General features: G+C 42.1%; 1 protein-coding gene across 1 annotated transcript in view; it reads right to left on the bottom strand.

Moving 5' to 3' along the window:
• Positions 1 to 27016, bottom strand: part of si:dkey-106n21.1 (solute carrier family 23 member 2) — a 78145-nt gene that overhangs the window by 38003 nt on the left and 13126 nt on the right. The window contains exons 3-4 of the mRNA XM_024380353.1: positions 23046 to 23203; positions 18138 to 18309 (exon numbers count right to left, since the gene is read on the bottom strand). Of these exons, the coding sequence (XP_024236121.1) occupies positions 18138 to 18309; positions 23046 to 23203 (330 nt within the window). The remainder of the gene's footprint in view (positions 1 to 18137; positions 18310 to 23045; positions 23204 to 27016) is intronic.

The raw sequence follows: 27016 nt of genomic DNA, 5'->3' as shown, positions 1-27016 counted from the left end.
AAAAGCTGCTGGGTTTTTCCAGCGCAACAGTTTCCTGGTTGTATTAAGTATGGCCCACCACCCACTGGACATTGAGCCAACTTGACACAACTGTGGGAAGCATTGGAGTCAACATTGGCCAGCATCCCTGTGGAACTCTTTCGCCATTGGTCATGCTTACAGATAGGGGGCGACTACAAACTTCAATAAATCCCGGTCTGATATTGACATGCAAGTGGTAGGTCATGTTTTAAAATAGTGCATTCTAATGACGTATTTACAATGTGTACGAGTTCACTATGTACATGTCCTGATGTATATACAGTGCCTTCAGAAAGTATTCCCACCCCTTTACTTTTTCCACATTTTGTTGTTACAGCCTGAATTTCTATTATATTGAGATTTTGTGTCGTCGATCTACAAACAATAACCCATAATGTCAAAGTGGAATTTTGTTAGTATATATATTTTTTATTAATACAAAATTAAAAGCTGAAATTTCTTGAGTCAATAAGTATTCAATCCCTTTTTCATGATAAGCCTAAATAAGTTCAGGAGTAAAATGTGCTTAAAACAAATCACAAGTTGCATGAACTCATTCCGTGTTCAATAATAGTGGTTAACATGATTTTTTAATAACTACCCCATCTCTGTACCCCACACATACAATTATCTGTAAGGTCCCTCAATCAAGTAGTGAAATTCAAGCACAGATTCAACAACAAAGACCAGGGAGGTTTTTCAATGCCTCGCAAAGAAGGGCACCGATTGGTAGATGTGTTTAAAAAATGTAAAAAATAAGTAGACGCTGAATGTCCCTTTGAGCATGGTGAAGTTATTAATTAGGCCTTGGATGGTGTATCAATACGGGGCGGCAGGTAGCCTAGTGGTTAGAGTGTTGGACTAGTAACCAAAATGTTGCAAGATCAAATCCCTGAGCCGAAAAGTTAAAAATATGTCGTTCTACCCCTGAACAAGGCAGTTAACCCACTGTTCCTAGGCTGTCAATGAAAATAAGACTTTGTTCTTAACTGATTTGCCTAGTTAAATAAAAAATAAATACACCTAGTCACTACAAAGATACAGGCGTCCTTCCTACCTCAGTTGTCGAAGAGGAAGTAAACTGCTTTGGGATTTGACCAATGTTCATTTAAAAACAGTAACAGAGTTTAATGGTTGTAATATGAGAAAACTGAGGATGGTTCAACAACATTGTAGTTACTCCACAATGCTAACCTAAATGACAGAGTGAAAAGAAGGAGGCATATACAGAATGAAAATATTCCAAAACATGCATACTGTTTGCAACAAGGCACTTTGGCAATACTGAACAAAATATTGGACAAAGAAATGAACTTTTTGTCCTGAATATGAAGTGTTTTGTTCGGGGCAAATCCAACACAACAAATCACTGAGTACCACTTCATATTTTCAAGCATAGTGCTGGCTGCATTATGTTATTTGTATGCCTGTCATCGGCAAGGAATAAGGATTTTTTTAGGATAAAAAGAAAAAGGAATACAGGTATAAGCACAGGCAAAATCCAAGAGAAAAACCTGATTTCAGTCTGCTTTCTAACAGACACTGGGAGACTAATCTTTCAGAAGAACAAAGAGACTCATCTTTCAGAAGAACAATAACCTAAAACACAAGGCCAAATGAACACTGGAATCACTTACCAAGACAACATTTATACCGGAGCGCCAAGTCTAGGACCAAAAGGCTCCTTATAACAGCTAGAACCCCAAAGCCACAAGACTGCTGAACAACTACTCAAATGGCCACTGGACTATTACAGTTTTGTATACTGCTGCTACTCGCTGTTTATTATCTATGCATAGTCACTTCACCCCGACCTACATGTACAAATGACCTCTAACCTGTACCCCGCATACTGAATCGGTACCGGTACCCCTGTATATGTTCTCATTGATGTTATGTTATTGTGTTACTTTTTATTATTTTTTAATTTAGTTTATTTGGTAAATATTTTCTTAACTCTTCTTGAACTGCACTGTTGGTTAAGGGCTTGTAAGTAAGCATTTCACGGTAAGGTTTACACTTGTTGTAGTCGGCGCATTGTGACAAATAAAGTTGGATTTTATTTGCTTTTATTTGATTTGAATGTTCCTGAGTGGCCTAATTACAGTTTTGACTTAATTAGGTATTGGCAAAACTTGAAAATGGCTGTCTAGAAATGGTCAACAATCAACTTGATAGAGCTTGAAGGATAAGAAATAAGGCTCCAAAAGACTAACAGCAGAAATCAACACAGAAGGTGCTTCTATAAAGTATTCACTCAGGGGTCTTAATAATTATGTAAATTAGCTATTTATTCATTAAATTATCTAGAAATGTTCAAACATTTCTAAAAACGTGTTTTCACTTTGTCATTATGGGGTATTGTGTGTAGATGAGTGAGAATTATTATTTTTTTCAATCCATTTTGAATTCAGGCTGTAACACAACAAAATGTGGAATAAGTCAAGGGGTACTGTATGAATACTTTCTGAAGGCTTCGGAAATTATTCAGACCTATTGACTTTTTCCACATATTGTTAGGTTACAGCCTTATTCTAAAATTGATTAAACAGTTTTTTTGTCCTCATCGATCTAAACTCAACATAAAAAAGAAATGTTCCTTTTTCAGGACCCTGTCTTTCAAAGATAATTCGTAAAATCCAAATAACTTCACATATCTTCATTGTAAAGGGTTTAAACACTGTTTCCCATGCTTGTTCAATGAACCATAAACAATTAAGGAACAAGCACCTGTGGAACGGTGGTTAAGACACTAACAGCTTACAGACGGTAGGCATTTAAGGTCACAGTTATGAAAACTTAGGACACTAAAGAGGCCTTTCTACTGACTCTGAAAAACACCAAAAGAAAGATGCCCAGGGTCCCTGGTCATCTGTGTGAACGTGCCTTAGGCTTGCTGCAAGGAGGCATGAGGACTGCAGATGTGGCCAGGGCAATAAATGGCAATGTCCATACTGTGAGACACCTAAGACAGCGCTACAGGGAGACAAGAAGGACAGCTGATCGTCCTCGCAGTGGCAGACCACGTGTAACAACACCTGCATAGGATCGGTACATCCAAACATCACCCCTGCGGGACAGGTACAGGATGGCAACAACAACTGCCCTCCATCAGTGCTCAGACTGTCCGCAAAAGGCTGAGAGAGGCTGGACTGAGGGCTTTTAGGCAACAACGTCGCCTATGGGTACAAAACCACCGTCGCTGGACCAGACAGGACTGGCAAAGTCCTCTTCACTGACAAGTTGCGGTTTTGTCTCACCAGGGGTGATGGTCGGATTCACATTTATCATCAAAGGAATGAGCATTATACCGAGGCCTGTACAATGGAGCGGGATCGATTTGGAGGTGGAGGGTCCGTCATGGTCTGGGGTGGTGTGTCACAGCATCATTGGACTGAGATTGTTGTCATTGCAGGCAATAGCAACGCTATGCGTTACAGGGAAGACATCCTCCTCCCTCATGTGGTACCCTTCCTGCAGGCTCATCCTGACATGACCCTCCAGCATGACAATGCCACCAGTCAATATAACTATAGGTTCAGCACTTTTGAAATGTAAAAGTTATACAAATAATTTAATTTAAGCTATATTTAACTAGGCAAGTCAGTATCTCAGACAACTGAGATAGGAAGGACGCCTGTATCTTTGTAGTGACTAGGTGTATTTAATTTAATTTATTTTAACGAGGCAAGTCAGTTAAGAACAAATTCTTATTTACAATGACAGCCTACTGGGGGAACAGTGGGTTAACTGCCTTGTTCAGGGGAAGAGCAACAGATTTTTACCTTGTCAGCTCGTGGATTCAATCCAGCAACCTTTCGGTTAATGGCCCAATGCTCTAACCACTAGGCTACCTGCCACCCCAAAATGTACAGCGACACTATTTGTACAGTATTCTCCCTGTATACCAAGTCAGAACCATAGGATAAATTAAGGGGGCAAATAAGCAGACCATATTTGATGATGACATTTCTCTAAAACAGATTATAGGCTACATCAAGTCAGAACAGTAGGCAAAGTTCTGCGGGGAAAGGGACCAAATGATTAGGGTTAGGTACACGGCCTACTAACAGCTTTCTACACTATATACACTTATCATTAATTTCTTAGCTACAGTATACATATCTCCCTGGCATATTACATAATACACTGCTCAAAAAAATAAAGGGAACACTAAAATAACACATCCTAGATCTGAATGAATGAAATATTCTTATTAAATGCTTTTTTCTTTACATAGTTGAATGTGCTGACAACAAAATCACACTAAAATTATCAATGGAAATCAAATTTATCAACCCATGGAGGTCTGGATTTGGAGTGACACTCAAAATTAAAGTGGAAAACCACACTACAGGCTGATCCATCTTTGATGCAATGTCCTTAAAACAAGTCAAAATTAGGCTCAGTAATGTGTGTGGCCTCCACGTGCCTGTATGACCTCCCTACAATGCCTGGGCATGCTCCTGATGAGGTGGCGGATGGTCTCCTGAGGGATCTCCTCCCAGACCTGGACTAAAGTATTCGCCAACTCCTGGACAGTCTGTGGTGCAACGTGGCGTTGGTGGATGGAGCGAGACATGATGTCCCAGATGTGCTCAATTGGATTCAGGTCTGGGGAATGGGCGGGCCAGTCCATAGCATCAATGCCTTCCTCTTGCAGGAACTGCTGACACACTCCAGTCACATGAGGTCTAGCATTGTCTTGCATTAGGAGGAACCCAGGGCCAACCGCACCAGCATATGGTCTCACAAGGGGTCTGAGGATCTCATCTCTGTACCTAAAGGCAGTCAGGCTACCTCTGGCGAGCACATGGAGGGCTGTGTGGCCCCCCAAAGAAACGCCACCCCACACCATGACTGACCTACCGCCAAACCAGTCATGCTGGAGGATGTTGCAGGCAGCAGAACGTTCTCCACGGCATCTCCAGACTCTGTCACGTCTGTCACGTGCTCAGTGTGTACCTGCTTTCATCTGTGAAGAGCACAGGGCGCCAGTGGCGAATTTGCCAATCTTGGTGTTCTCTGGCAAATGCTAAACGTCCTGCACGGTGTTGGGCTGTAGGCACAATCCCCACCTGTGGACGTCTGGCCCTCATACCACCCTCATGGAGTCTGTTTCTGACCATTTGAGCAGACACATGCACATTTGTGGCCTGCTGGAGGTCATTTTGCAGGGCTCTGGCAGTGCTCCCCCTGCTCCTCCTTGCACAAAGGCGGAGGTAGCGGTCCTGCTGCTGGGTTGTTGCCCTCCTACGGCCTCCTCCACGTCTCCTGATGTACTGGCCAGTCTCCTGGTAGCGCCTCCATGCTCTGGACACTACGCTGACAGACACAGCAAACCTTCTTGCCCCAGCTCGCATTGATGTGCCATCCTGGATGAGCTGCACTACCTGAGTCACTTGTGTGGGTTGTAGACTCCGTCTCATGCTACCACTAGAGTGAAAGCACCGCCAGCATTCAAAAGTGACCAAAACATCAGCCAGGAAGCATAGGAACTGAGAAGTGGTCTGTGGTCATCACCTGCAGAACCACTCCTTTATTGGGGGTGTCTTGCTAATTGCCTATAATTTCCACCTGTTGTCTATTCCATTTGCACAACAGCATGTGAAATTTATTGTCAATCAGTGTTGCTTCCTAAGTGGACAGTTTGATTTCACAGAAGTGTGATTGACTGTGAGTTACATTGTGTTGTTTAAGTGTTCCCTTTATTTTTTTGAGCAGTGTATATGTTGCAGCATACAAGACATTTCTGGACTCGTTGTGCTGTGCTTACTCAAATAGGAAGGTGGAGCGGCGGTTCTTTTTGTGGGCAAATTTTGTCATCATACTTTGTCATCAAAGTCTGGTATACTCTGGATTTATGGTGCTTTCAAGACAACTGGGACCTTGGAAAAAAACTAGGTTGAATCATGACATCAGTGATCTTCAGGTCAGAGGTCTAGAATGAGGCTTGAGTTCCCGACTTGGAATTCTGGATGACCATCCAAAACGTATTTTCCCAGTCAGAGCTAATTTTTCCCCAGTTGACCTGGATTGACAGCATGGCCACCGTATTCAACCTTTTCTGGCGCATGGTGTTGCGTGTGAATGTTTATCCTTTTAAGATTGGAAAAAATATGCTTTCAGATAGATGTTTTAAATCCTTTAAGCCAAACTTGGAACACACACCCGCTCCACTGAATAGCTGGCATGGGACGCAAAATAGTGATTGCTTTGCAACGCTTGCAGTTAGCCACTGTTTCCTTCAAAAACCAATCACTGTTGAATTTGTGATTTCCCATGAGCACCGATACATTTAATCTAGAATTTATTTTCATATGACAAGGATTGAAAAGGATTTGCCAGTAGATTTGTCAACATGATTCATGATGATAACTGCTTGTCTAGCTTGCTAGCTAAGTTTTGAAAATATGATGTTGACAAGATCAGTCCAATCAAAGCTACGGTAGATATAACGTGATTTGACCATTTTATCTGTGGCCAATGCCCTTGAGCCTTCTTGGATGGGCACTTCTAATTTACATCTATTGCAGCATCCAAGGGGGCTTGAACTGCCTAGCTCGCCCTGTAGATTCTGCAGTGACGTAGTGTCCCCATGAGTGACAGTACACTGCACCTATCACAGCGCAACTAGTGAAGATTACCAATATATACGCTCTGTATTTTCTGCTGGCTGCCCCTCCACCACAGAAAGCACTGAGATAGGCTTGAACACCTGCACTTTGGAGCTGCCTTACTCAATATAGCAAGAAAGAGACCATGGTTGTATGAGGCTTTATTCACTCAATGAATTTGTTTTTACAGTGTTTGCAAACTGATATGTGACTCATTTATTTAATTTTCTTTAGCTAAACAGGTGGGGCTCTGAATGATGGTTTGCCACTGTATTGGGGGCATCCTGGGATGTGCTTTTGTATGTAATTGCTGTAAGAGCAAGTTAGCTAGCACACTCTAATTGTAATGATCACATTATTTCATATTAGTCAAATTCAACTCCATCTTTCATCGAATCAGATGGCTTATTCATCACAAAACTATTTGATGTTGCCATTTATTTTATGATTATTTCATTGGCAAAGTGGGCAAACTTAGGCAGGAAATGCCCATAACGAACAGTAAGCAATTGTATTCATGAGTAAAAAAACAAATAATGAAAGAAAAGCATTGCAAGTTTGAATTTTGTCAAGTTAGTGTGGGAGAGTGGTAAAAATTATTGTTATCGATCAATAGTGACAAACCTCGCATTGACGACTTAAATGGAAAGCTACTGAGGATGGTAGCTGATTATAGCCACTCCTATCTGTCATATTTTTAATCTGAGCCTAGAGGAAAGACTTTGTCCTCAGGCCTGGTGGGAAGCTAAAGTAATTCCGCTACCCAGGAGTGGTAAATCGGCCTTTACTGGTTCTAACAGCAGACCTATCAGCTTGCTGCCAGCTCTTAGCAAACTGTTGGGAAAAATTGTTTGACCAAATAAAATGCTATTTCTCTGTTTATTTATTTATTTATTTTTATTTCACCTTTATTTAACCAGGTAGGCTAGTTGAGAACAAGTTCTCATTTACAACTGCGACTTGGCCAAGATAAAGCATAGCAGTGTGAACAGACAACAACACAGAGTTACACATGGAGTAAACAATTAACAAGTCAATAACACAGTGGAAAGAAAAAAAGAGTCTATATACATTGTGTGCAAAAGGCATGAGGAGGTAGGCGGATAATTACAATTTGCAGATTAACACTGGAGTGATAAATGATCAGATGGTCATGTGCAGGTAGAGATACTGGTGTGCAAAAGAGCAGAAAAGTAAAGAAATATAAACAGTATGGGGATGAGGTAGGTAAATTGGGTGGGCTATTTACCGATGGACTATGTACAGCTGCAGTGATCGGTTAGCTGCTCAGATAGCAGATGTTTGAAGTTGGTGAGGGAGATGAAAGTCTCCAACTTCAGCGATTTTTGCAATTCGTTCCAGTCACAGGCAGCAGAGAACTGGAAGGAAAGGTGGCCAAATGAAGTGTTGGCTTTAGGGATGATCAGTGAGATACACCTGCTGGAGCGCGTGCTACGTGTGGGTGTTGCCATCATGACCAGTGAACTGAGATAAGGCGGATCTTTACCTAGCATGGACTTGTAGATGACCTGGAGCCAGTGGGTCTGGCGACGAATATGTAGCGAGGGCCAGCCGACTAGAGCATACAGGTCGCAGTGGTGGGTGGTGTAAACAAATTAACAATAGACTTTCAGCATGCTTATTGAGAAGGACACTCAACATGTACTGCACTGACACAAATGACTGATGATTGGTTGAAAGAAATTGATAATAATAAGATTTAGTGAGCTGTACTGTTAGATTTCAGTGCATCCTTTGATATTATTGACCATAACCTGTTGTTGAAAAAACGTATGTGTTATGGCTTTTCAACCTCGTCGTGGATTCAGAGCAATCTATCTAATATAACTCAGAGGGTTTTCTTTAATGGATGCTTCTCTAATGTCAAACATGTAAAGTGTGGTGTACCGCAGGGCAGCTATCTAGTCCCTCTACTCTTTTATTTTTTTTAATCAATGACCTGACACTGGCATTAAACAAAACATGTGTGTCCATGTATGCTGATAAGTCAACCATATACACATCAGCAACCACAGCTAATGAAGTTACTGAAACTCTTAACAAAGAGTTGCAGTCTGTTTTAGAATGGGTGGCCAGGAATAAACTGGTCCTGAACATCTCTAAAACTAAGGCCATAGTATTTGGTACAAATCATTCCTTAAGTTCTAGATCTCAGCTGAATCTGCTAATGAATGGTGTGGCTGTTGAACAGGTTGAGGAGACTAAATTACTCGGTGTTACCTTAGATTGTAAACTGTCATGGTCAAAACATATATATTCAATGGTTGTAAAGATGGCAAGAGGTCTGGCCGTAATAAAGAGATGCTCTGCTTTTTTGACACCACACTCCAAAAAGCAAGTTCTGCAGGCTCTAGTTTTGTCTAATCTTGATTATTGTCCAGTTGTGTGGTCCAGTGCTGCAAGGAAAGACCTCGTTAAGCTGCATCTGGCCCAGAACAGAGCGGCACATTTTGCTCTTAATTGTAATCAGAGAGCTGATATAAATACTATGCATGCCAGTCTCTCTTGGCTAAGAGTTGAGGAGAGACTGACTACATCACTTCTTCTTTTTTTATAAGAAACAGTAATGTGTTGAAAATCCCAAATTGTTTGCATAGTCAACTTACACACAGCTATGACACACACACTTCTCCCACCAGACATACCACCAGGGGTCTTTTCACAGTCCCCACATCCAGAACACATTCAAGAAAGCATACAGTATTATATAGAGCCCTTTTTGCATGGAACTCCCTTCCATCTTATATTGCTCAAATAAACAGAAAACCTGGTTTCAAAAAACAGATAAAGCACAACACCTCTCCCCCATTTGACCTAAATAGTTTGTGTGTATGCATTGATATGTAGGCTACGTGTACCTTTAAAGAAAATGGAAGTAGTTCTGTCCTTGAACTGTTCTTGACTATTGATGTTCTGTATTATGTCATTCTGTATTATATTTCATGTATTGTGTGAACACCAGGAAGAGAAGCAGCTGCTATTGCAACAGCTAATGGGGATCCTAATAAAATACCAAAATACCAACTACCAAACCTCCCTGCTAATGCACAGTTATTTCCATGCTAACAGACTAATCATGAATCTACAACCATCAACATACTGTTGTCTAATGTGCCTCCTTGTGTCTATCGTCAGGTGTTTACATTTATTGTACTTTAAATGTTTTGTCATTGTTATGACATTTGATTACAAAATACCTAGTCTGATATTGACATGGATGCGACGAATCACGAATCTACAGCCATCAACATCCTGTTGTCCTGCACATCTACAGTGCATTCAGAAAGTATTCAGACCCCTTGAATTTTTCCACATTTTAAGTCACAGCCTTATTCTAAAATGTTTTTTTTTAACTCTACAATCTACACACAATATCCCATAATGAAACAGCGAAAACAGGTTTTTAGAAATGTTTGCAAATGTATTAAAAAAATAGATACCTTATTTACATAAGTATTCAGACTTGGATTTGGAAATCCACACACCTGTCTATATAAGGTCCCACAGTTGACAGTGCATGTCAGAGAAAAAACCAAGCCCCGAGGTCAAAGGAATTGTCCGTAGAGCTCTGAGACAGGATTGTGTCGAGGCACAGATCTGGGGAAGGGTACCAAAAAAGGTCCGTAACTACACATTCTCCCCAATTTTGATCTTGTCTCATCGCTGCAAATCCCCAATAGGCTCGGGAGGCAAAGGTCGAGTCATGAGTCCTCCGAAACATGACCCGCCAAGCCACGCTTCTTAACACTTAAACCCAGATGCCAGCCGCACAAATGTGTCGGAGGAAACACCTATCAGTGACGACCGTGGTCAAATCAAATCAAATCAAATCAAATTTTATTTGTCACATACACATGGTTAGCAGATGTTAATGCGAGTGTAGCGAAATGCTTGTGCTTCTAGTTCCGACAATGCAGTAATAACGAGCAAGTAATCTAACTAACAATTCCAAAAAAACTACTGTCTTATACACAGTGTAAGGGGATAAAGAATATGTACATAAGGATATATGAATGAGTGATGGTACAGAGCAGCATAGGCAAGATACAGTAGATGATATCGAGTACAGTATATACATATGAGATAAGTATGTAAACCAAGTGGCATAGTTAAAGTGGCTAGTGATACATGTATTACATAAGGATGCAGTCGATGATATAGAGTACAGTATCAACGTATGCATATGAGATGAACAATGTAGGGTAAGTAACATTATATAAGGTAGCATTGTTTAAAGTGGCTAGTGATATATTTACATCATTTCCCATCAATTCCCATGATTAAAGTGGCTGGAGTAGAGTCAGTGTCATTGACAGTGTGTTGGCAGTAGCCACTCAATGTTAGTGGTGGCTGTTTAACAGTCTGATGGCCTTGAGATAGAAGCTGTTTTTCAGTCTCTCGGTCCCAGCTTTGATGCACCTGTACTGACCTCGCCTTCTGGATGACAGCGGGGTGAACAGGCAGTGGCTCGGATGGTTGATGTCCTTGATGATCTTTATGGCCTTCCTGTAGCATCGGGTGGTGTAGGTGTCCTGGAGGGCAGGTAGTTTGCCCCGGTGATGCGTTGTGCAGACCTCACTACCCTCTGGAGAGCCTTACGGTTGAGGGCGGTGCAGTTGCCATACCAGGCGGTGATACAGCCCGCCAGGATGCTCTCGATTGTGCATCTGTAGAAGTTTGTGAGTGCTTTTGGTGACAAGCCGAATTTCTTCAGCCTCCTGAGGTTGAAGAGGCGCTGCTGCGCCTTCCTCACGATGCTGTCTGTGTGAGTGGACCAATTCAGTTTGTCTGTGATGTGTATGCCGAGGAACTTAAAACTTGCTACCCTCTCCACTACTGTTCCATCGATGTGGATGGGGGTGTTCCCTCTGCTGTTTCCTGAAGTCCACAATCATCTCCTTAGTTTTGTTGACGTTGAGTGTGAGGTTATTTTCCTGACACCACACTCCGAGGGCCCTCACCTCCTCCCTGTAGGCCGTCTCGTCGTTGTTGGTAATCAAGCCTACCACTGTTGTGTCGTCCGCAAACTTGATGATTGAGTTGGAGGCGTGCATGGCCACGCAGTCGTGGGTGAACAGGGAGTACAGGAGGGGGCTCAGAACGCACCCTTGTGGGGCCCCAGTGTTGAGGATCAGCGGGGAGGAGATGTTGTTGCCTACCCTCACCACCTGGGGGCGGCCCGTCAGGAAGTCCAGTACCCAGTTGCACAGGGCGGGGTCGAGACCCAGGGTCTCGAGCTTGATGACGAGCTTGGAGGGTACTATGGTGTTGAATGCCGAGCTGTAGTCGATGAACAGCATTCTCACATAGGTATTCCTCTTGTCCAGATGGGTTAGGGCAGTGTGCAGTGTGGTTGAGATTGCATCGTCTGTGGACCTATTTGGGCGGTAAGCAAATTGGAGTGGGTCAAGGGTGTCAGGTAGGGTGGAGGTGATATGGTCCTTGACTAGTCTCTCAAAGCACTTCATGATGACGGATGTGAGTGCTACGGGGCGGTAGTCGTTTAGCTCAGTTACCTTAGCTTTCTTGGGAACAGGAACAATGGTGGCCCTCTTGAAGCATGTGGGAACAGCAGACTGGTATAGGGATTGGTTGAATATGTCCGTAAACACACCGGCCAGCTGGTCTGCGCATGCTCTGAGGGCGCGGCTGGGGATGCCGTCTGGGCCTGCAGCCTTGCGAGGGTTAACACGTTTAAATGTCTTACTCACTTCGGCTGCAGTGAAGGAGAGACCGCATGATTCCGTTGCAGGCCGTGTCAGTGGCACTGTATTGTCCTCAAAGCGGGCAAAAAGTTATTTAGTCTGCCTGGGAGCAAGACATCCTGGTCCGTGACTGGGCTGGGTTTCTTCCTGTAGTCCGTGATTGACTGTAGACCCTGCCACATACCTCTTGTGTCTGAGCCGTTGAATTGAGATTCTACTTTGTCTCTGTACTGGCGCTTAGCTTGTTTGATAGCCTTGCGGAGGGAATAGCTGCACTGTTTGTATTCAGTCATGTTACCAGACACCTTGCCCTGATTAAAAGCAGTGGTTCGTGCCTTCAGTTTCACACGAATGCTGCCATCAATCCACGGTTTCTGGTTAGGGAATGTTTTAATCGTTGCTATGGGAACGACATCTTCAACGCACGTTCTAATGAACTCGCACACCGAAACAGCTTTTCCGAAAGGGGGCGGGGCAGGGCCTTATATGCGTCGCGGAAGTTAGAGTAACAATGATCCAGGGTCTTTCCACCCCTGGTTGCGCAATCAATATGCTGATAAAATTTAGGGAGTCTTGTTTTCAGATTAGCCTTGTTAAAATCCCCAGCTACAATGAATGCAGCCTCCGGATAAATCGTTTCCAGTTTGCAGAGAGTTAAATAAAGTTCGTTCAGAGCCATCGATGTGTCTGCTTGGGGGGATATATACGGCTGTGATTATAATCGAAGAGAATTCTCTTGGTAGGTAATGCGGTCTACATTTGATTGTGAGGAATTCTAAATCAGGTGAACAGAAGGATTTGAGTTCCTGTATGTTTCCTTCATCACACCATGTCACGTTGGCCATAAGGCATACGCCCCCGCCCGTCTTCTTACCAGAGAGATGTTTGTTTCTGTCGGCGCGATGCGTGGAGAAACCCGCTGGCTGCACCGCTTCGGATTGCGTCTCTCCAGTTAGCCATGTTTCCGTGAAGCAGAGAACGTTACAGTCTCTGATGTCCCTCTGGAATGCTACCCTTGCTCGGATTTCATCAACCTTGTTGTCAAGAGACTGGACATTGGCAAGAAGAATGCTGGGGAGTGGTGCACGATGTGCCCGTCTCCGGAGTCTGACCAGAAGACCGCTTCGTTTCCCTCTTTTTCTGAGTCGTTTTTTTTTTGGTCGCTGCATGTGATCCACTCGGTTACACTGGTTGTAAGGCAGAACTCAGGATCCGCATCGCGAAAAACATATTCTTGGTCGTACTGATGGTGAGTTGACGCTGATCTTATATTCAGTAGTTCTTCTCGGGTGTATGTAAAGAAACCTAAGATGACCTGGGGTACTAGTGTAAGAAATAACACGTAAAAAAAAAAAAAACTGCATAGTTTCCTAGGTGGTCAGTGGTGGTCAGCCTGCAGGCGCCTGGCCCGCCCCAAGGAGTCGCTACAGCGCGATGAGCCAAGTAAAGCTCCCTGTCCAAACCCTCCCCTAACCCGGATGATGCTGGGCCAATTGTGCACCGCCCTATGAGACTCCCGATCATGGCCACCTAAAGGACACTCAGACCATGAGAAACAAGAATCTCTGGTCTGATGAAACCAACATTGAACTCTTTGGCATGAATGCCAAGCATCCCATCTGGAGGAAACCTGGCACCATCTCTACGGTGAAGCGCGGTGGTGGAAGCATCATGCTGTGGGAATGTTTTTCAGTGGCAGGGACTGGGAGACTGGTCAGAATCGAGGGAAAGATGAACAGAGGAGAGAGATCCTTGATGAAAAAAGAGATATCCTTGATGAAAACCTGCTCCAGAGCGCTCAGGACATCAGACTGGGGCGAAGGTTCACCATCCAACAGGACAACGACCCTAAGCACACAGCCAAGGCAACGCAGGAGTGGCTTCAGGACAAGTTTCTGAATATCCTTGAGTGGTCCAGCCAGAGCCCAGACTTGAACACAATCAAACATATCTGGAGAGACATGAAAATGGCTGTGCAGCCTTGCTCCCCATCCATCCTGACAGAGCTTGAGAGGATCTGCAGAGAAGAATGGGAGAAACTCCCCAAATACAGGTATGCCAAGCTTGTAGCTTCATACCCAAGACTCAAGGCTGTAATTGCTGCCAAAGGTGTTTCAACAGTGTACTGAGTAAAGGGTCTGAATACTTGTGATATTTAATTTTATAAATATATTTATATATTTGAAAAATGTAAAAAAAAATATTTTTGCTTTGTCATTATGGGGCATTGTGAGTAGATTGATGAAGAAAAAAACTATTTAATACATTTCAGTATGACGCTATAACGTAACGAAATGTTGAAATATTCAAGGGGTCCGAATACATTCCGAATGCACTGTAATGTGCTTCTATTGTCAGAATAAATACCAAGCAACTGGGGCTGCTGGCTGGGCATTGTACGATCACATCTGTTACACCTATTAAAATCAATCAATATTCCCTATGAACATCCATCAACATTCACTATAAACATCTATCAACATGTTTTAGGGTGAACGTTTTAGGTTGAATGTTTTAGGGTGTGTTGTGAATTGTAAAACAAAAAAAACACATAAAACCTGTCTTGTCAATGTGTAAAAGATGTATTGGGAGGAATTACTGTCCAGACTTGTCTTCGCTAAACTACCAATGTTTTCAATCAAATATTTTGGGTGAAGCAGTGAACACACAGCCCACATGCACTGAATTGCAAACTATTTAAGGTAATTAATCTTACCTAAGCCCTAAAATCGTCAGTGTCAAGTATATTTGTAAGGGCCTCCCTTGAGGACTAGGTGTAGTTTCTAATGACTTTTAAGGCTTATATAAGAGGCAGTGACTCATACCTGATGGGGGCTAAAATATTTGAAGTGCTCTGTGACAAGTTGCAGCTGAGGAAACATATTGAATTTTTAAAGTCTTACAGTCAGAAGTGTAAGCATGTAAACAACAGAAACTCAGTGAAAGAAAAGACAGTTTGATTTAGAGTCCTGGGTTTCTTGGATATGAGTCATTTCAGACAGTTGGTTAGCTTTTTAGCACTCACTATTGGATATAGACACAGTACATACAGAGTTGTAGTGGGGGATATACGCAGGGATATTAAGATGTACAGTATACCCCCAAAAATGTCATTGGGCATTGCAAATACTCATACTCATATTCTTAATCTCCATTGATGCGTATACAAGTAGTATAGCGGAAGTATACCCCGTATCAATTATGTAATTCAATAGAGAAATAATGTACAAAGTAGCCTACACAATCGCAAAGCACGTGAACTATATTCACATGCACCAGGCACACATAGCTAGTTTCACCGGAATATCAGACAGCAAGAGCCTGCAGCTCTCAACTGGTTGTGGCATGGAGCAGCTCACAGAATTAAACGACATCGGTAGCCGGTAGGGTAGGAAAGACGTTTCAATTATGATATCTACCAGTACATGCTAACTAAGGCAACAATCGGTATGCAAACCAGGTATTAAAAAAGTTTGGTCTGAAGTATTCGTTAAATCTTTGCCACGCGCAATTCAGTCATCATGCACTGTAAAATAATATATATAGTTTCAACGAATTATTATTAAGTAACTGGTTCCACAGCCTTGTTTTGATTACTTAACTTTTCGATCCAAGTATTACCATTGTTGGCACAAATTTAGCTCCAACTTGAGAAAACGTAGGCAAAAATTCAGTCAATTTAAAATGATGTATTTGCTCAATCTGTCTCATATGCTCATTCAACTAGAAATTATAATTTGTGAATTTTACCTACAAAAGGCTGTGGAATTAGTTAAACATACACAATGCTTTTAAAATATAATGTTTTCAACGTACATATTTGACACACGTGTTAACGTACAGGATTACATTGTGCATGTTCATTTACAAACGAACTATTATTCATCATGTCGTCACCTGGGATTTGAACTTCAAACCTCCAGCTACACCACCATGTCTGTGTCAATTATCAGTTAATCTGACTATTCTCTCATCATTGATTTGATTTACACTACCTATTTCAGCAATTTTAGTTTTTTAGTTATGGTTGTCTAATGTTGGTGGGGCATATTACTCTGTTTAAATTGTACTCCTTAATCACAATGATAAATAAAATAATCATGTTGAACATTAATTACTTTATAAATGAACATGCACAATGTAATCATGTAAATTGAAAATGTTGTATGTTATTAATAGCACTGTGTGTGTAACTACTTCAGCAGCCTTTTTTAGGTAAGATGCTCAGATAATAATTTTGAGTTAAATGAACATATGAGACAATTTGAGCAAACATAATTTTAAGTCGACATATTTTTCTGCCTATGTTTTCTCAAGTTGGAGCTAAATTTAGGGGGAAAAAAATGTAGGTAACACTAGGACCAAAAAGTTGAGTAAACAAAAAAAAAAGCCTGTGGAACCAGTTACTTCATAATTATTAGTTGAAACAACTACATTGTTTTTTTTATTTTTACATTGGGTGCTGTTTGAGTGAACATTTCTAAGGGCTTTACCCCAAAATCGTCCCAATCAATTATTGACTGCAAAGTCTGATATCATGATGATTCATATCAATCGGGAGGACATTTGTTTATCCAATTCTGCATTAAATGACGGCTGCAAAGTAAGCCTACCTGGCAGAATGATATCATGATGATTTGTATCAATCGGGAGGGCATTTGTTTATCCAATTCTGCATTAAATGTCGGCTGCAAAGTAAGCCTACCTGGCAGAATGATATCATGATGATTTGTATCAATCGGGAGGGCATTTGTTTATCCAATTCTGCATTAAATGTCGGCTGCAAAGTAAGCCTACCTGGCAGAATGATATCATGATGATTTGTATCAATCGGGAGGGCATTTGTTTATCCAATTCTGCATTAAATGTCGGCTGCAAAGTAAGCCTACCTGGCAGAATGATATCATGATGATTTGTATCAATCGGGAGGACATTTGTTTATCCAATTCTGCCATCCTATGTAGCCAAGGTGGAAAAATCTGCCTTTCTGGCCCTGAGGCAGTTAACCCCAACAACAACTGCTCCCCGGGCGCCGATTATGTTAATTAAAGAAGCCCCCCCACCACTCTGATTCAGAGGGGTTGTATTAATTAATGCGGAACACACATTTTGGTTGGCTGCATTCAGTTATGCAAATGACTAGGTACCCTCTTTCCTGACATTGTACAGTTCAGAAACATCGCTAGCCAAACAATATTTTGCTAGGTGCACAATTTAATGAAAGTGCACCCAACTATTTTATTTTACTAGGCAAGTCAGTTAAGAACAAATTCTTATTTACAATGATGGCCTACCCCAGCCAAACCCACGCTGGGCCACGCCAGCCAAGCCCACACTGTGCCACGCTGGGGCAATTGTGCGCCGCCCTATGGGACTCCCAATCACACCCAGTTGTCATAAAGCCTGGAATCAAACCAGGGTCTGTAGTGATGCCTCTAGCACTGAGATGAAGTGCCTTAGACTGCTGCACCACTCAGGAGCCTCAGTTTGAGACAGTTGACAATTTCATGTATGGAGAGAAGTAACATATTCTAACAAGTCATAAGTCAAACCATTATACCTGGATGCTGGATGTAAGGTGCTATTGACACTTAGTACAATTGATTTAGTGTCCTGAGTGGTATGTACATGAGTTCAGACATTGTGTTATCAATATATCACTTACTCCCGACAAAAAAATAAATTTTTATTTAGTCTTGATTTATATTGCTATGTGATATTAGTTCAGGAAGTTTTTTGTATATCACTTGTTGGATCTAGACCGCAAACATACCTCTCTCATGCGTAACTTCCACACCTCATCAGAGTCCATTAGCAGGGAGCCAGTGGCATTTTGAAGCTGCTGGGACATGGCACTGGGGGCAGGGCACTGCCACTTAGGCAGAGCAAGTATGGCCAGAGTGGGGGTGATGAAGCTAAAGGTACCGCCCTGGAGGATTGGCAACCTGTGGAAAGAAAGAGGCAACCAGTGGCATGCATGGGTTAAGGATGGAATGGTCTGGTTCATCTACCAGTAGTCTGCCTGGTAGCAAATAAGTTTTAAGATTAAAAGAGTACAACTACCCTGGGCTTTTTAGATGAGTTTAGCTAACCTTTGACCTAAAGGTATATAGATGCAGATTGTCAAAGAAGCTCAAGTTAACTCGATCACGACATACCCAATATTATCCCAATGTCATCTCAATGGCCACGGAATGATTCCTGATATCAGGAGCCAAGAAATGATGTATAGTAACGATAAGCTTAATTGAAATGGGTAGGTGGTTGGGTAGCTAGTAAGGTAGCTGGTTGGGTAGTTAGTAAGGTAGCTGGTTGGGTAGCTACTGTAGGTGCCTATTTTCATGATTTCTTCCACTGGATGCATCCCTGGTCCAGTAGTTTTAGCCTTATACAACCAACCCATTTTGGTCTTACAACAGTTGAGATACACTGAGTGCAAAAAACATTAAGGACACCTACTCTTTCCATGAAAGACTGACCAGGTGAATCCAGGTGAAAGCTATGATCCCTTATTGATGTCACTTGTTAAATCCACTTCAATCAGTGTAGATGAAGGGGAGGAGACGGGTTAAAGAAGGATTTTTAAGCCTTTAGACAATTGAGACATGGATTGTGTATGTGTGTCATTCAAAGGGTGAATGGGCCAGACAAATATTGAAATGCTTTAAGTAAGTTCCAGGCGCACTGGTTTGTAATCAAGAACTGCAACGCCATACTAAGAAGGTGTTCCTAATGTTTAGTCTACTCAGTGCATATTCAGTGTCATTACTGTATACTACTAGAGGGTACACGTATTAGTTCAAACCAGCTTAAATAAATAAGGTTGCAATTAGGTTATGTTTATGATACATAACTGCTGGGCTGTGATAGACTCATCTGGGTGATTGTCGAGTCTTATAGTGATATAATACCATACTGACCAATCCTGCACCTGGGCTCTTCAGCTCTAACTCATGGAAACTCAACATAAGGCTTTGGACAGGAATCATTCTTAAACTGTGGTAGGCCCAGGCCCTAAACCTGTCTTCACTATACTGTACATTAGGGCATTAAGCTGTCAGGAACTTTACTTTACTTAGAACTGGAGACAGATATTTCCAAAAGGATTACCTAGATGGAAAAAAACTCAGCCAAAAAAGAAACGGCCCTTTTTCAGGACCCTGTCTTTCAAAGATAATTTGTAAAAATCCAAATAACTTCACAGATCTTCATTGAAAAGGGTTTAAACACTGTTTCCCATGCTTGTTCAATGAACCATAAACAATAAATGAACATGCACCTGTGGAACAGTCGTGAAGACACTAACAGCTTACAGACGGTAGGCATTTAAGGTCACAGTTATGAAAACTTAGGATACTAAATAGGCCTGTCTACTGACTCTGAAAAACACCAAAAGAAAGATGCCCAGGTTCCCTGCTCATCTGTGTGAAAGGGCAATAAATTGCAATGTCCGCACTGTGAGACGCCTAAGACAGCGCTACGGGGAGACAGAATGGACAGCTGATCGTCCTTGCACGGGCAAACCATGTGCAACAATACCTGCACAGGATCGGTACATCCAAACATCAAACCTGCAGGACAGGTACAGGATGGCAACAACAACTGACAGAGTTACACCAGGAACGCATAATCCCTCCATCAGTGCTCAGACTGTCTGCAAAAGGCTGAGAGAGGCTGGACTGAGGGCTTGTAGGCCTGTTGTAATGCAGGTCCTTTCCAGACAACATCGGCAACAACGTTGCCTAAGGGCACCAACCCACCGTCGCTGGACCAGACAGGACTGGCAAAAAGTGCTCTTCAATGACAAGTCGTGGTTTTGTCTCACTCGGGTGATGGTCGGAGTCGCGTAGATCGTCGAAGTAATGAGTGTTACACCGAGGCCTGTACAGTAATCTGGAGCAGGTGGAGGGTCCGTCATGGTCTGGGGTGGTGTGTCACAGAATCATCGGACTGAGCTTGTTGTCATTGCAGGCTATCTCAACGCTGTGCGTTACAGGGAAGACATCCTCCTCCTTCATGTGGTACCCTTCCTGCAGGCTCATCCTGACATGACCCTCCAGCCCGACAATGCCACCAGCCATACTGCTCGTTCTGTGCGTGATTTCCTGCAAGACAGGAATGTCAATGCTCTGCCATGGCCAGCGAAGTGCCCAGATCTCAATCCCATTGAGCAGGTCTGGGATCTGTTGGATTGGAAGGTGAGGCCAGGGCCATTCCCCCAAGAAATGTCTGGGAACTTGCAGGTGCCTTGGTGGAAGAGTGGAGTAACATCTCACAGCAAGAACTGGTCAATATGGTGCAGTCCATGAGGAGGACATACACTGCAGTACTTAATGCAGCTGGTGGCTACACCAGATACTGACTGTTACTTTTGATTTTGACCCCCCTTTGTTCAGGGATACATTATTCCATTCCTGATAGTCACATGTCTGTGGAACTTGTTCAGTTTATGGCTCAGTTGTTGAATCTTGTTATGTTCATACAAATATTTACACATGTTCAGTTCGCTGAACATTAACGCAGTTGACAGTGAGAGGACGTTTCTTTTTTTGCTGAGTTTAGAGAAGGATTTATGTTAAGTTCAGATCGTTGTTTGGGTTCAGATCGTTGTTTGGGTTCAGATCGCTGTTTGGGTTCAGATCTCTGTTTGGGTTCAGATGTGTGTTTGGTTTCAGATGTGTGCACGATTGCGTGTGTACTCAAGCATGCATGCACACAGCCTTGTCTGTGTGTTCTTCTAAGCCTCTGTGGGTTTAAAGTAGGCTCCTACATGTGTTTGCATTTATACATCCTTGTGTCTATACACTGAGGCCTATACACTGAGTGTACAAAACATTAAGAACACCTTCCCACCTCTTCATCTACACTGATTGAAGTGGATTAAACAAGTGACATCAATATGAGATCAAAGCTTTCTCCTGGTCAGTCTAAGTCATGGAATTGGTGTTCTTTTTAAATACATTTTATTTATACTTTATTTAACTCAGCAAGTTATCACAGGTTAGGGTTTCTACATGGAGTGTACTACCTGTGGTTGGCACTGGAGAGCACCCGTGGGTTTCCTCTAGTATCCAGGTGACCCTGATTGGGCTTATTGGGATCACCTGCTTCATGACTATTTAGGTTCCTCTGTGGACTGGGCCAGCTGCTCAAGTCTCGTTCAGTGTTCCCTTGCTTTGTTGTTTTGATATGAAGCCCTTAAGTAAATATTCTGGATTTACCCTTACCTCTGCCTGCTGTGAATCTGTGCCTGGGTCAAAGTTCATACTATCACTAATGTCAAACAAGTCAGTTAACAACAAACTCTTATTTACAATGACGGCCTACCCTGGCCAAACCCGGACAATGCTGGGCCAATTGTGCACTACCTTATGCGACTCCCAATCACTGCAGGATGTGATTCAGCCTGGATTTGAACCAGGGACTGTAGTGATGCCACTTACACTGAAATGCAGTGCCTTAGACCACTGCGTCACACGGGAGCCCGAGTGGTGCAGCGGTTTTGTACAATCAGTGTATATATAAGTCGGAAGTTTACGTACACCTTAGCCAAAAACATTTAAACTCAGTTTTCACAATTCCTGACATTTAATCCTAGTAAAAATTCCCTGTTATAGGTCAGTTTTTGATCACCACTTTATTTTAAAACTGTGAAATGTTGGAATAAAAGTAAAGAGAATGATTTATTTCAGCTTTTATTTCTTTCATCATGTTCCCAGTGGGTCAGAAGTTTACATACACTCAATTAGTATTTGGTAGCATTGCCTTTAAATTGTTTATCTTTGGTCAAACGTTTCAGATAACCTTCCAGAAGCTTTCCACAATGAGTTAGGTGCATTTTGGCCCATTCCTCCTGACAGAGCTGGTGTAACTGAGTCATGTTTGTAGGCCTCCTTGTTCGCACACGCTTTTTCAGTTCTGCCCACAAGTCTTCTATAGGATTGAGGTCAGGGCTTTGTGATGGCCACTCCAATACCTTGACTTTGTTGTCCTTAAGCCATTTTGCCACTTCTTTGGAAGTATGCTTGGGGTCATTGTTCATTTGGAAGACCCATTTGCGACCAAGCTTTAACTTCCTGACTGATGTCTTGAGATGTTGCTTCAATATATCCACATAATTTTCCTGCCTCATGATGCCAGCTATTTTGTGAAGTGCACCAGTCCCTCCTGCAGCAAAGCACCCCCACAACATGATACTGCCACCCTCGTGCTTCACGGTTGGGATGGTGTTCTTCTGCTTGCAAGTCTCCCCCTTTTTCCTCCAAACAGAACAATGGTCATTATAGCCAAACACCTTTATTTTGTTTCCTCAGACCAGAGGACATTTCTCCAAAAAGTACGATCTTTGTCCCAATGTGCAGTTGCAAACTGTAGTCTGGCTTTTTATGACGGTTTTGGAGCAGTGGCTTCTTCCTTGCTGAGCGGCCTTTCAGGTTATGTCGATATAGGACTCGTTTTACTGTGGATAAAGATACTTTGGTATTACTTGTGTCATGCACAAAGTAGATGTCCTAACCGACTTGCCATAACTATAGTTTGTTAAAAAGAAATGTGTGGAGTTGTTGGGGTCATTAAAACTCATTTTTCAACCTAAGTGTCTATAAACTTCTGACTTCAACTGTATGTGTGTGCCCTTATGTGAAAGGTAAGCTATTAAGGAAATGCCAAGAGGACTAACTACCTGGTTCCGATAGTGGTCTGAAGCAATGTGCACACACCCGACACAAAGAATATGGTGGAGATGAGTAGGCTCTTGGCGGCATTGTTGTGTCCAATACAGAGAGGCTCGGCCAGGATCAGAGGCACTGCAATTATGCCACCGAATGCCAGGATATAATGCTGTTGACAGAAGCAGAAGAAAGACCGAAAGGCATACACATGAAATGTCATGGTCCGAGTCACAGTATATTGTAAACAGATAACCGTAACAACAGAACAACCCCTGAAAGACACATTGACATACCTGTCATGACTTGATATCACACACAAATACAAATGTCAGAACACACTGTTCTAATACTATTATGATTAGGCTACATACACCTTTACTATTTTCCCCATTCTTTTTCAGTCCAAACTTTTAAAGCGATAGTGAATAAGCCCTTTTTCTACCTAACCAAAGTCAGAGTAACTCATGGATAACATTTATATGTTTATGGTACGTGAAGACTTCCAGCTGTTGCGCTCAAGCTAGTTAGTGATGGCTCACAAAACTACCTCCAAATTCTTTCAATCTACACTCAATCAGAGACATAAAAATGGTATCCATATGTTCATCTGACTCTGGGTAAGTAGAAAAAGGGCTTCATTGCCTAAATCTATCACTATCCCTTTAAAGCTCTTCACAGGTTTTGGTTTAGCCTAGATCTCCCTTGGTCCAGGCCAAAACCACATTTCGCACATAACTTTCGCATAATGCGTTCATTGAAGTTGGATAACACCAACATTGGCCCAGATCTTAGCTGGCCCTCCTCTTTTCAGTGGTAGCCTTAATCACCCTAAACACCCGCCTGACCTTACAAACACATTGTTGAAATCAGTAGTGTGAAAACATATTTGCTGAATGACTACAGGATATGCATTTAATTGTCCCCTCAGCTCCTCTGTTACTTTCTTTGACATGTTAGCCCTGGGCTTTAAGCATGTAGGTGTGCAAATGCTTGTGTTATACTAGCATAACACAAGCATGGCAAAACATTTTAGTGGCCTCCCTCTTGACGGTGTAGATCATTTTTAAAAATGTTTTACAGTTAATTTCCTGCAATTCTACTCATTTTGCCATGGGGTAGAGAGCAAAAATGTGCCGTTTTGCAGGTAATTTCCTGCAATTCTGCACCTTTTGTAATGACTTATGCCATGTTAATATAATATGAGTGAGAATGACTAACAAAATCAATGGGGGCCCCCTGGAGGTTAGGGGCCTGCGTGCCCAGTTGGTATTCGGCCATGGTTAATACAAGTTTAGATAGCTGGCTAGACTAACTACCAATCTAAAAATTGGCAAAACTGCTGATGCACAACTGAATTTTGAATTTGCACCTGGTGTATTCTTACTGCCAAGAGACCCCAACTGGGGCCCTAAGTGACCGATTATGTCGCTTATGCCTGGAACTGGATAGTCCAGTGTTGACACAGTGCAGTGGAAAAATACCCTATTAGTCGATAATGACATTTGGTTTAAAGGGATAGGTCAGGATTTTGGCAATGAAGCTACATTAACAGCAACAACAAAAATGTAAGCACAAAATAAGTTGTTAAATTACTAATAGGCCTTCAATTAATATAACTACCGCTACCATTAATAATATAAGTTATTACATACATACAGTGGCATCCAAACTTATTGACACCCTTGATAAAGATGTACAAAAATGATGTATAAAATAAGTAATTCAAATACTGAGCTATATTGTATGCTAAAAATATATATTATTTTATACTAATATAATGGCTCAGAGAGTCATATTTCTTTTATCAAAAAGGTAGGGTTCAAAATTATTGTCACCCTGTTTTCAATACTTATCAATGTCTCACCTTGCGAGGATAATGACACTGATACTTTTGTCATGCGTAGGTGTAATAGGCGCAGGAGAGTCAAATGGAGTGTAAAATGGAGTCTTTTAATAAAGTCCCCGGAGTATGCTCCATAACACTAAATGTACATAAACACACAAACGAGGACCCGACGCGCACCTATACAACAATCACACTACACTGACAATAAAACAATCTCTGACAAAGACATGAGGGGAAACAGAGGGTTAAATACACAACGGATTGAAAACAGGTGTGTGGGAAGACAAGACAAAACCAATGGAAAATGAAAAAAGGATCAATGATGGCTAGAAGACCGGTGACGTCGAACGCAGAGCACCGCCCGAACAAGGAGAGGCAACGACTTCGGCAGAAGTCGTGACAACTTTTTCTAAAATGAGTTGGAGAACACATTGAAAGGGATCTTAGATCATTCCTCCATACAGAATCCTTCCAGATCCTTGAAATCGTTTGTCTGCGCTTATGGACTGTACTCTTCAATTCAATGGGTTTTAAGCCCGAAAATTGAGATGAACATTGAAAAATTATAATTTTGTTGTCAATTAATCATTTCTTTGTGGATTTTGATGTGTGTTTGGTGTTATTGTCTTGCTGGATGATACTGTTCACTTACTGTCAAGTTTCAGCCTCCTGGCTGAGGCAACCAGGTTTTTGGTTCAAATGTCCTGGTACTGGATAAAGTTCATGATGCGGTTGACCTTAATAAGGGCCCGAGGACTAGTGGAAGCAAAATAGCCCCATAACATCAAATATCCACCACCATATTTTACAGTAGGTTCGGGGTAATTTTCTGCTCATGCATTCTCATTTTGATGCCAAACCTGCCGCTGGTGTGCGTAGCCAAAGAGATCTATTTTCATGCTGTCCAACAAATGTAAACACCTGGACTTCACTAAACGACATTGGCACTTAGATTGGAACCGGTGCTTTGGTCAGATAACATGAAATTAGAGCTCTTTGGCGTCAAAATGTATTTTTTAATTTTACCTTTATTTAACTAGGCAAGTCAGTTAAGAACAAATTCTTATTTTCAATGACAGCCTAGGAACAGTGGGTTAACTGCCTGTTCAAGGGCAGAATGACAGGTTTGTACCTTGTCAGCTCGGGGATTTGAACTTGCAACCTTTTGGTTACTAGTCCAACATTCTAATCACTAGGCTACCCTGCCATCCAAAATGAGAAAATATACGTGTATACGTGGGAAAGTATACGTGGGAAATCAAACCGTATTCCCTACATAGTGCACAGCTTTTGACCAGAGCCCTATAGGGACTCGTCACAAGTAGTGTACTAAAAAAGGAATAGGGTGCCAATTGGGCTTTATGGGTCCTGGTTAAAATTAGTACACTACATAGGAAATAGGGTGCCATTTCAGGCCCTATGGGTCCTGGTCAAATGTAGTGCACTACATAGGGAATAGGGTGCCATTTTAGACATCCTAGGACCCTCATGGTTTGCGAGATCCACTTCCTCCTTTATGTTTGTGTCTATCTTTTGACTAATCTCTGAAGGCCTTGTTCACAGGTGCCTTCAGAAAGTATTCAGACCCCTTGACTTTTTCCACATGTTATTACATTACAGCTTTATCCTATAATTTATTTAATTGTTTTTTTTACTCATCAATCTACACACAATACCCCATATTGACAAAGCAAAAAAAAAAAAATTTTTTTTAAATATTACATTTAAATAAGTATTGAGACCCTTAACTCAGTACTTTGTTGAAGCACTTTCGGCAGTGATTACAGCATTGAGCCTTCTTGGGTATGCCGCTATAAGCTTGGCACACCTGTATTTGAGGAGCTTCTCCCATTCTTCTCTGCAGATCCTCTCAAGCTCTATCAGCTTGGATGGGGAGCGTTGCTGCACAGATATTTTCAGGTCTCTCCAGAGATGTTCGAACGTGTTCAAGTCTGGGCTCTGGGTGGGCCACTCAAGGACATTCAGAGACTTGTCCCAAAGCCACTCCTGCGTTGTCTTGGCTTTGTGCTTAGGGCCGTTGTCCTGTTGTAAGGTGAACCTTCGCCCCAGTCTGAGAGGTCCTGAGTGCTCTGGAGCAGGTTTTCATCAAGGATTTTTCTGTACTTTGCTCCGTTC

This window comes from Oncorhynchus tshawytscha, linkage group LG19 (genome assembly GCF_018296145.1).
Source record: "Oncorhynchus tshawytscha isolate Ot180627B linkage group LG19, Otsh_v2.0, whole genome shotgun sequence".
NCBI lineage: Eukaryota > Metazoa > Chordata > Actinopteri > Salmoniformes > Salmonidae > Oncorhynchus > Oncorhynchus tshawytscha.
Note: the sequence above shows the minus strand (reverse complement) of the source record. Positions and strands in the feature narration are given on the sequence as shown.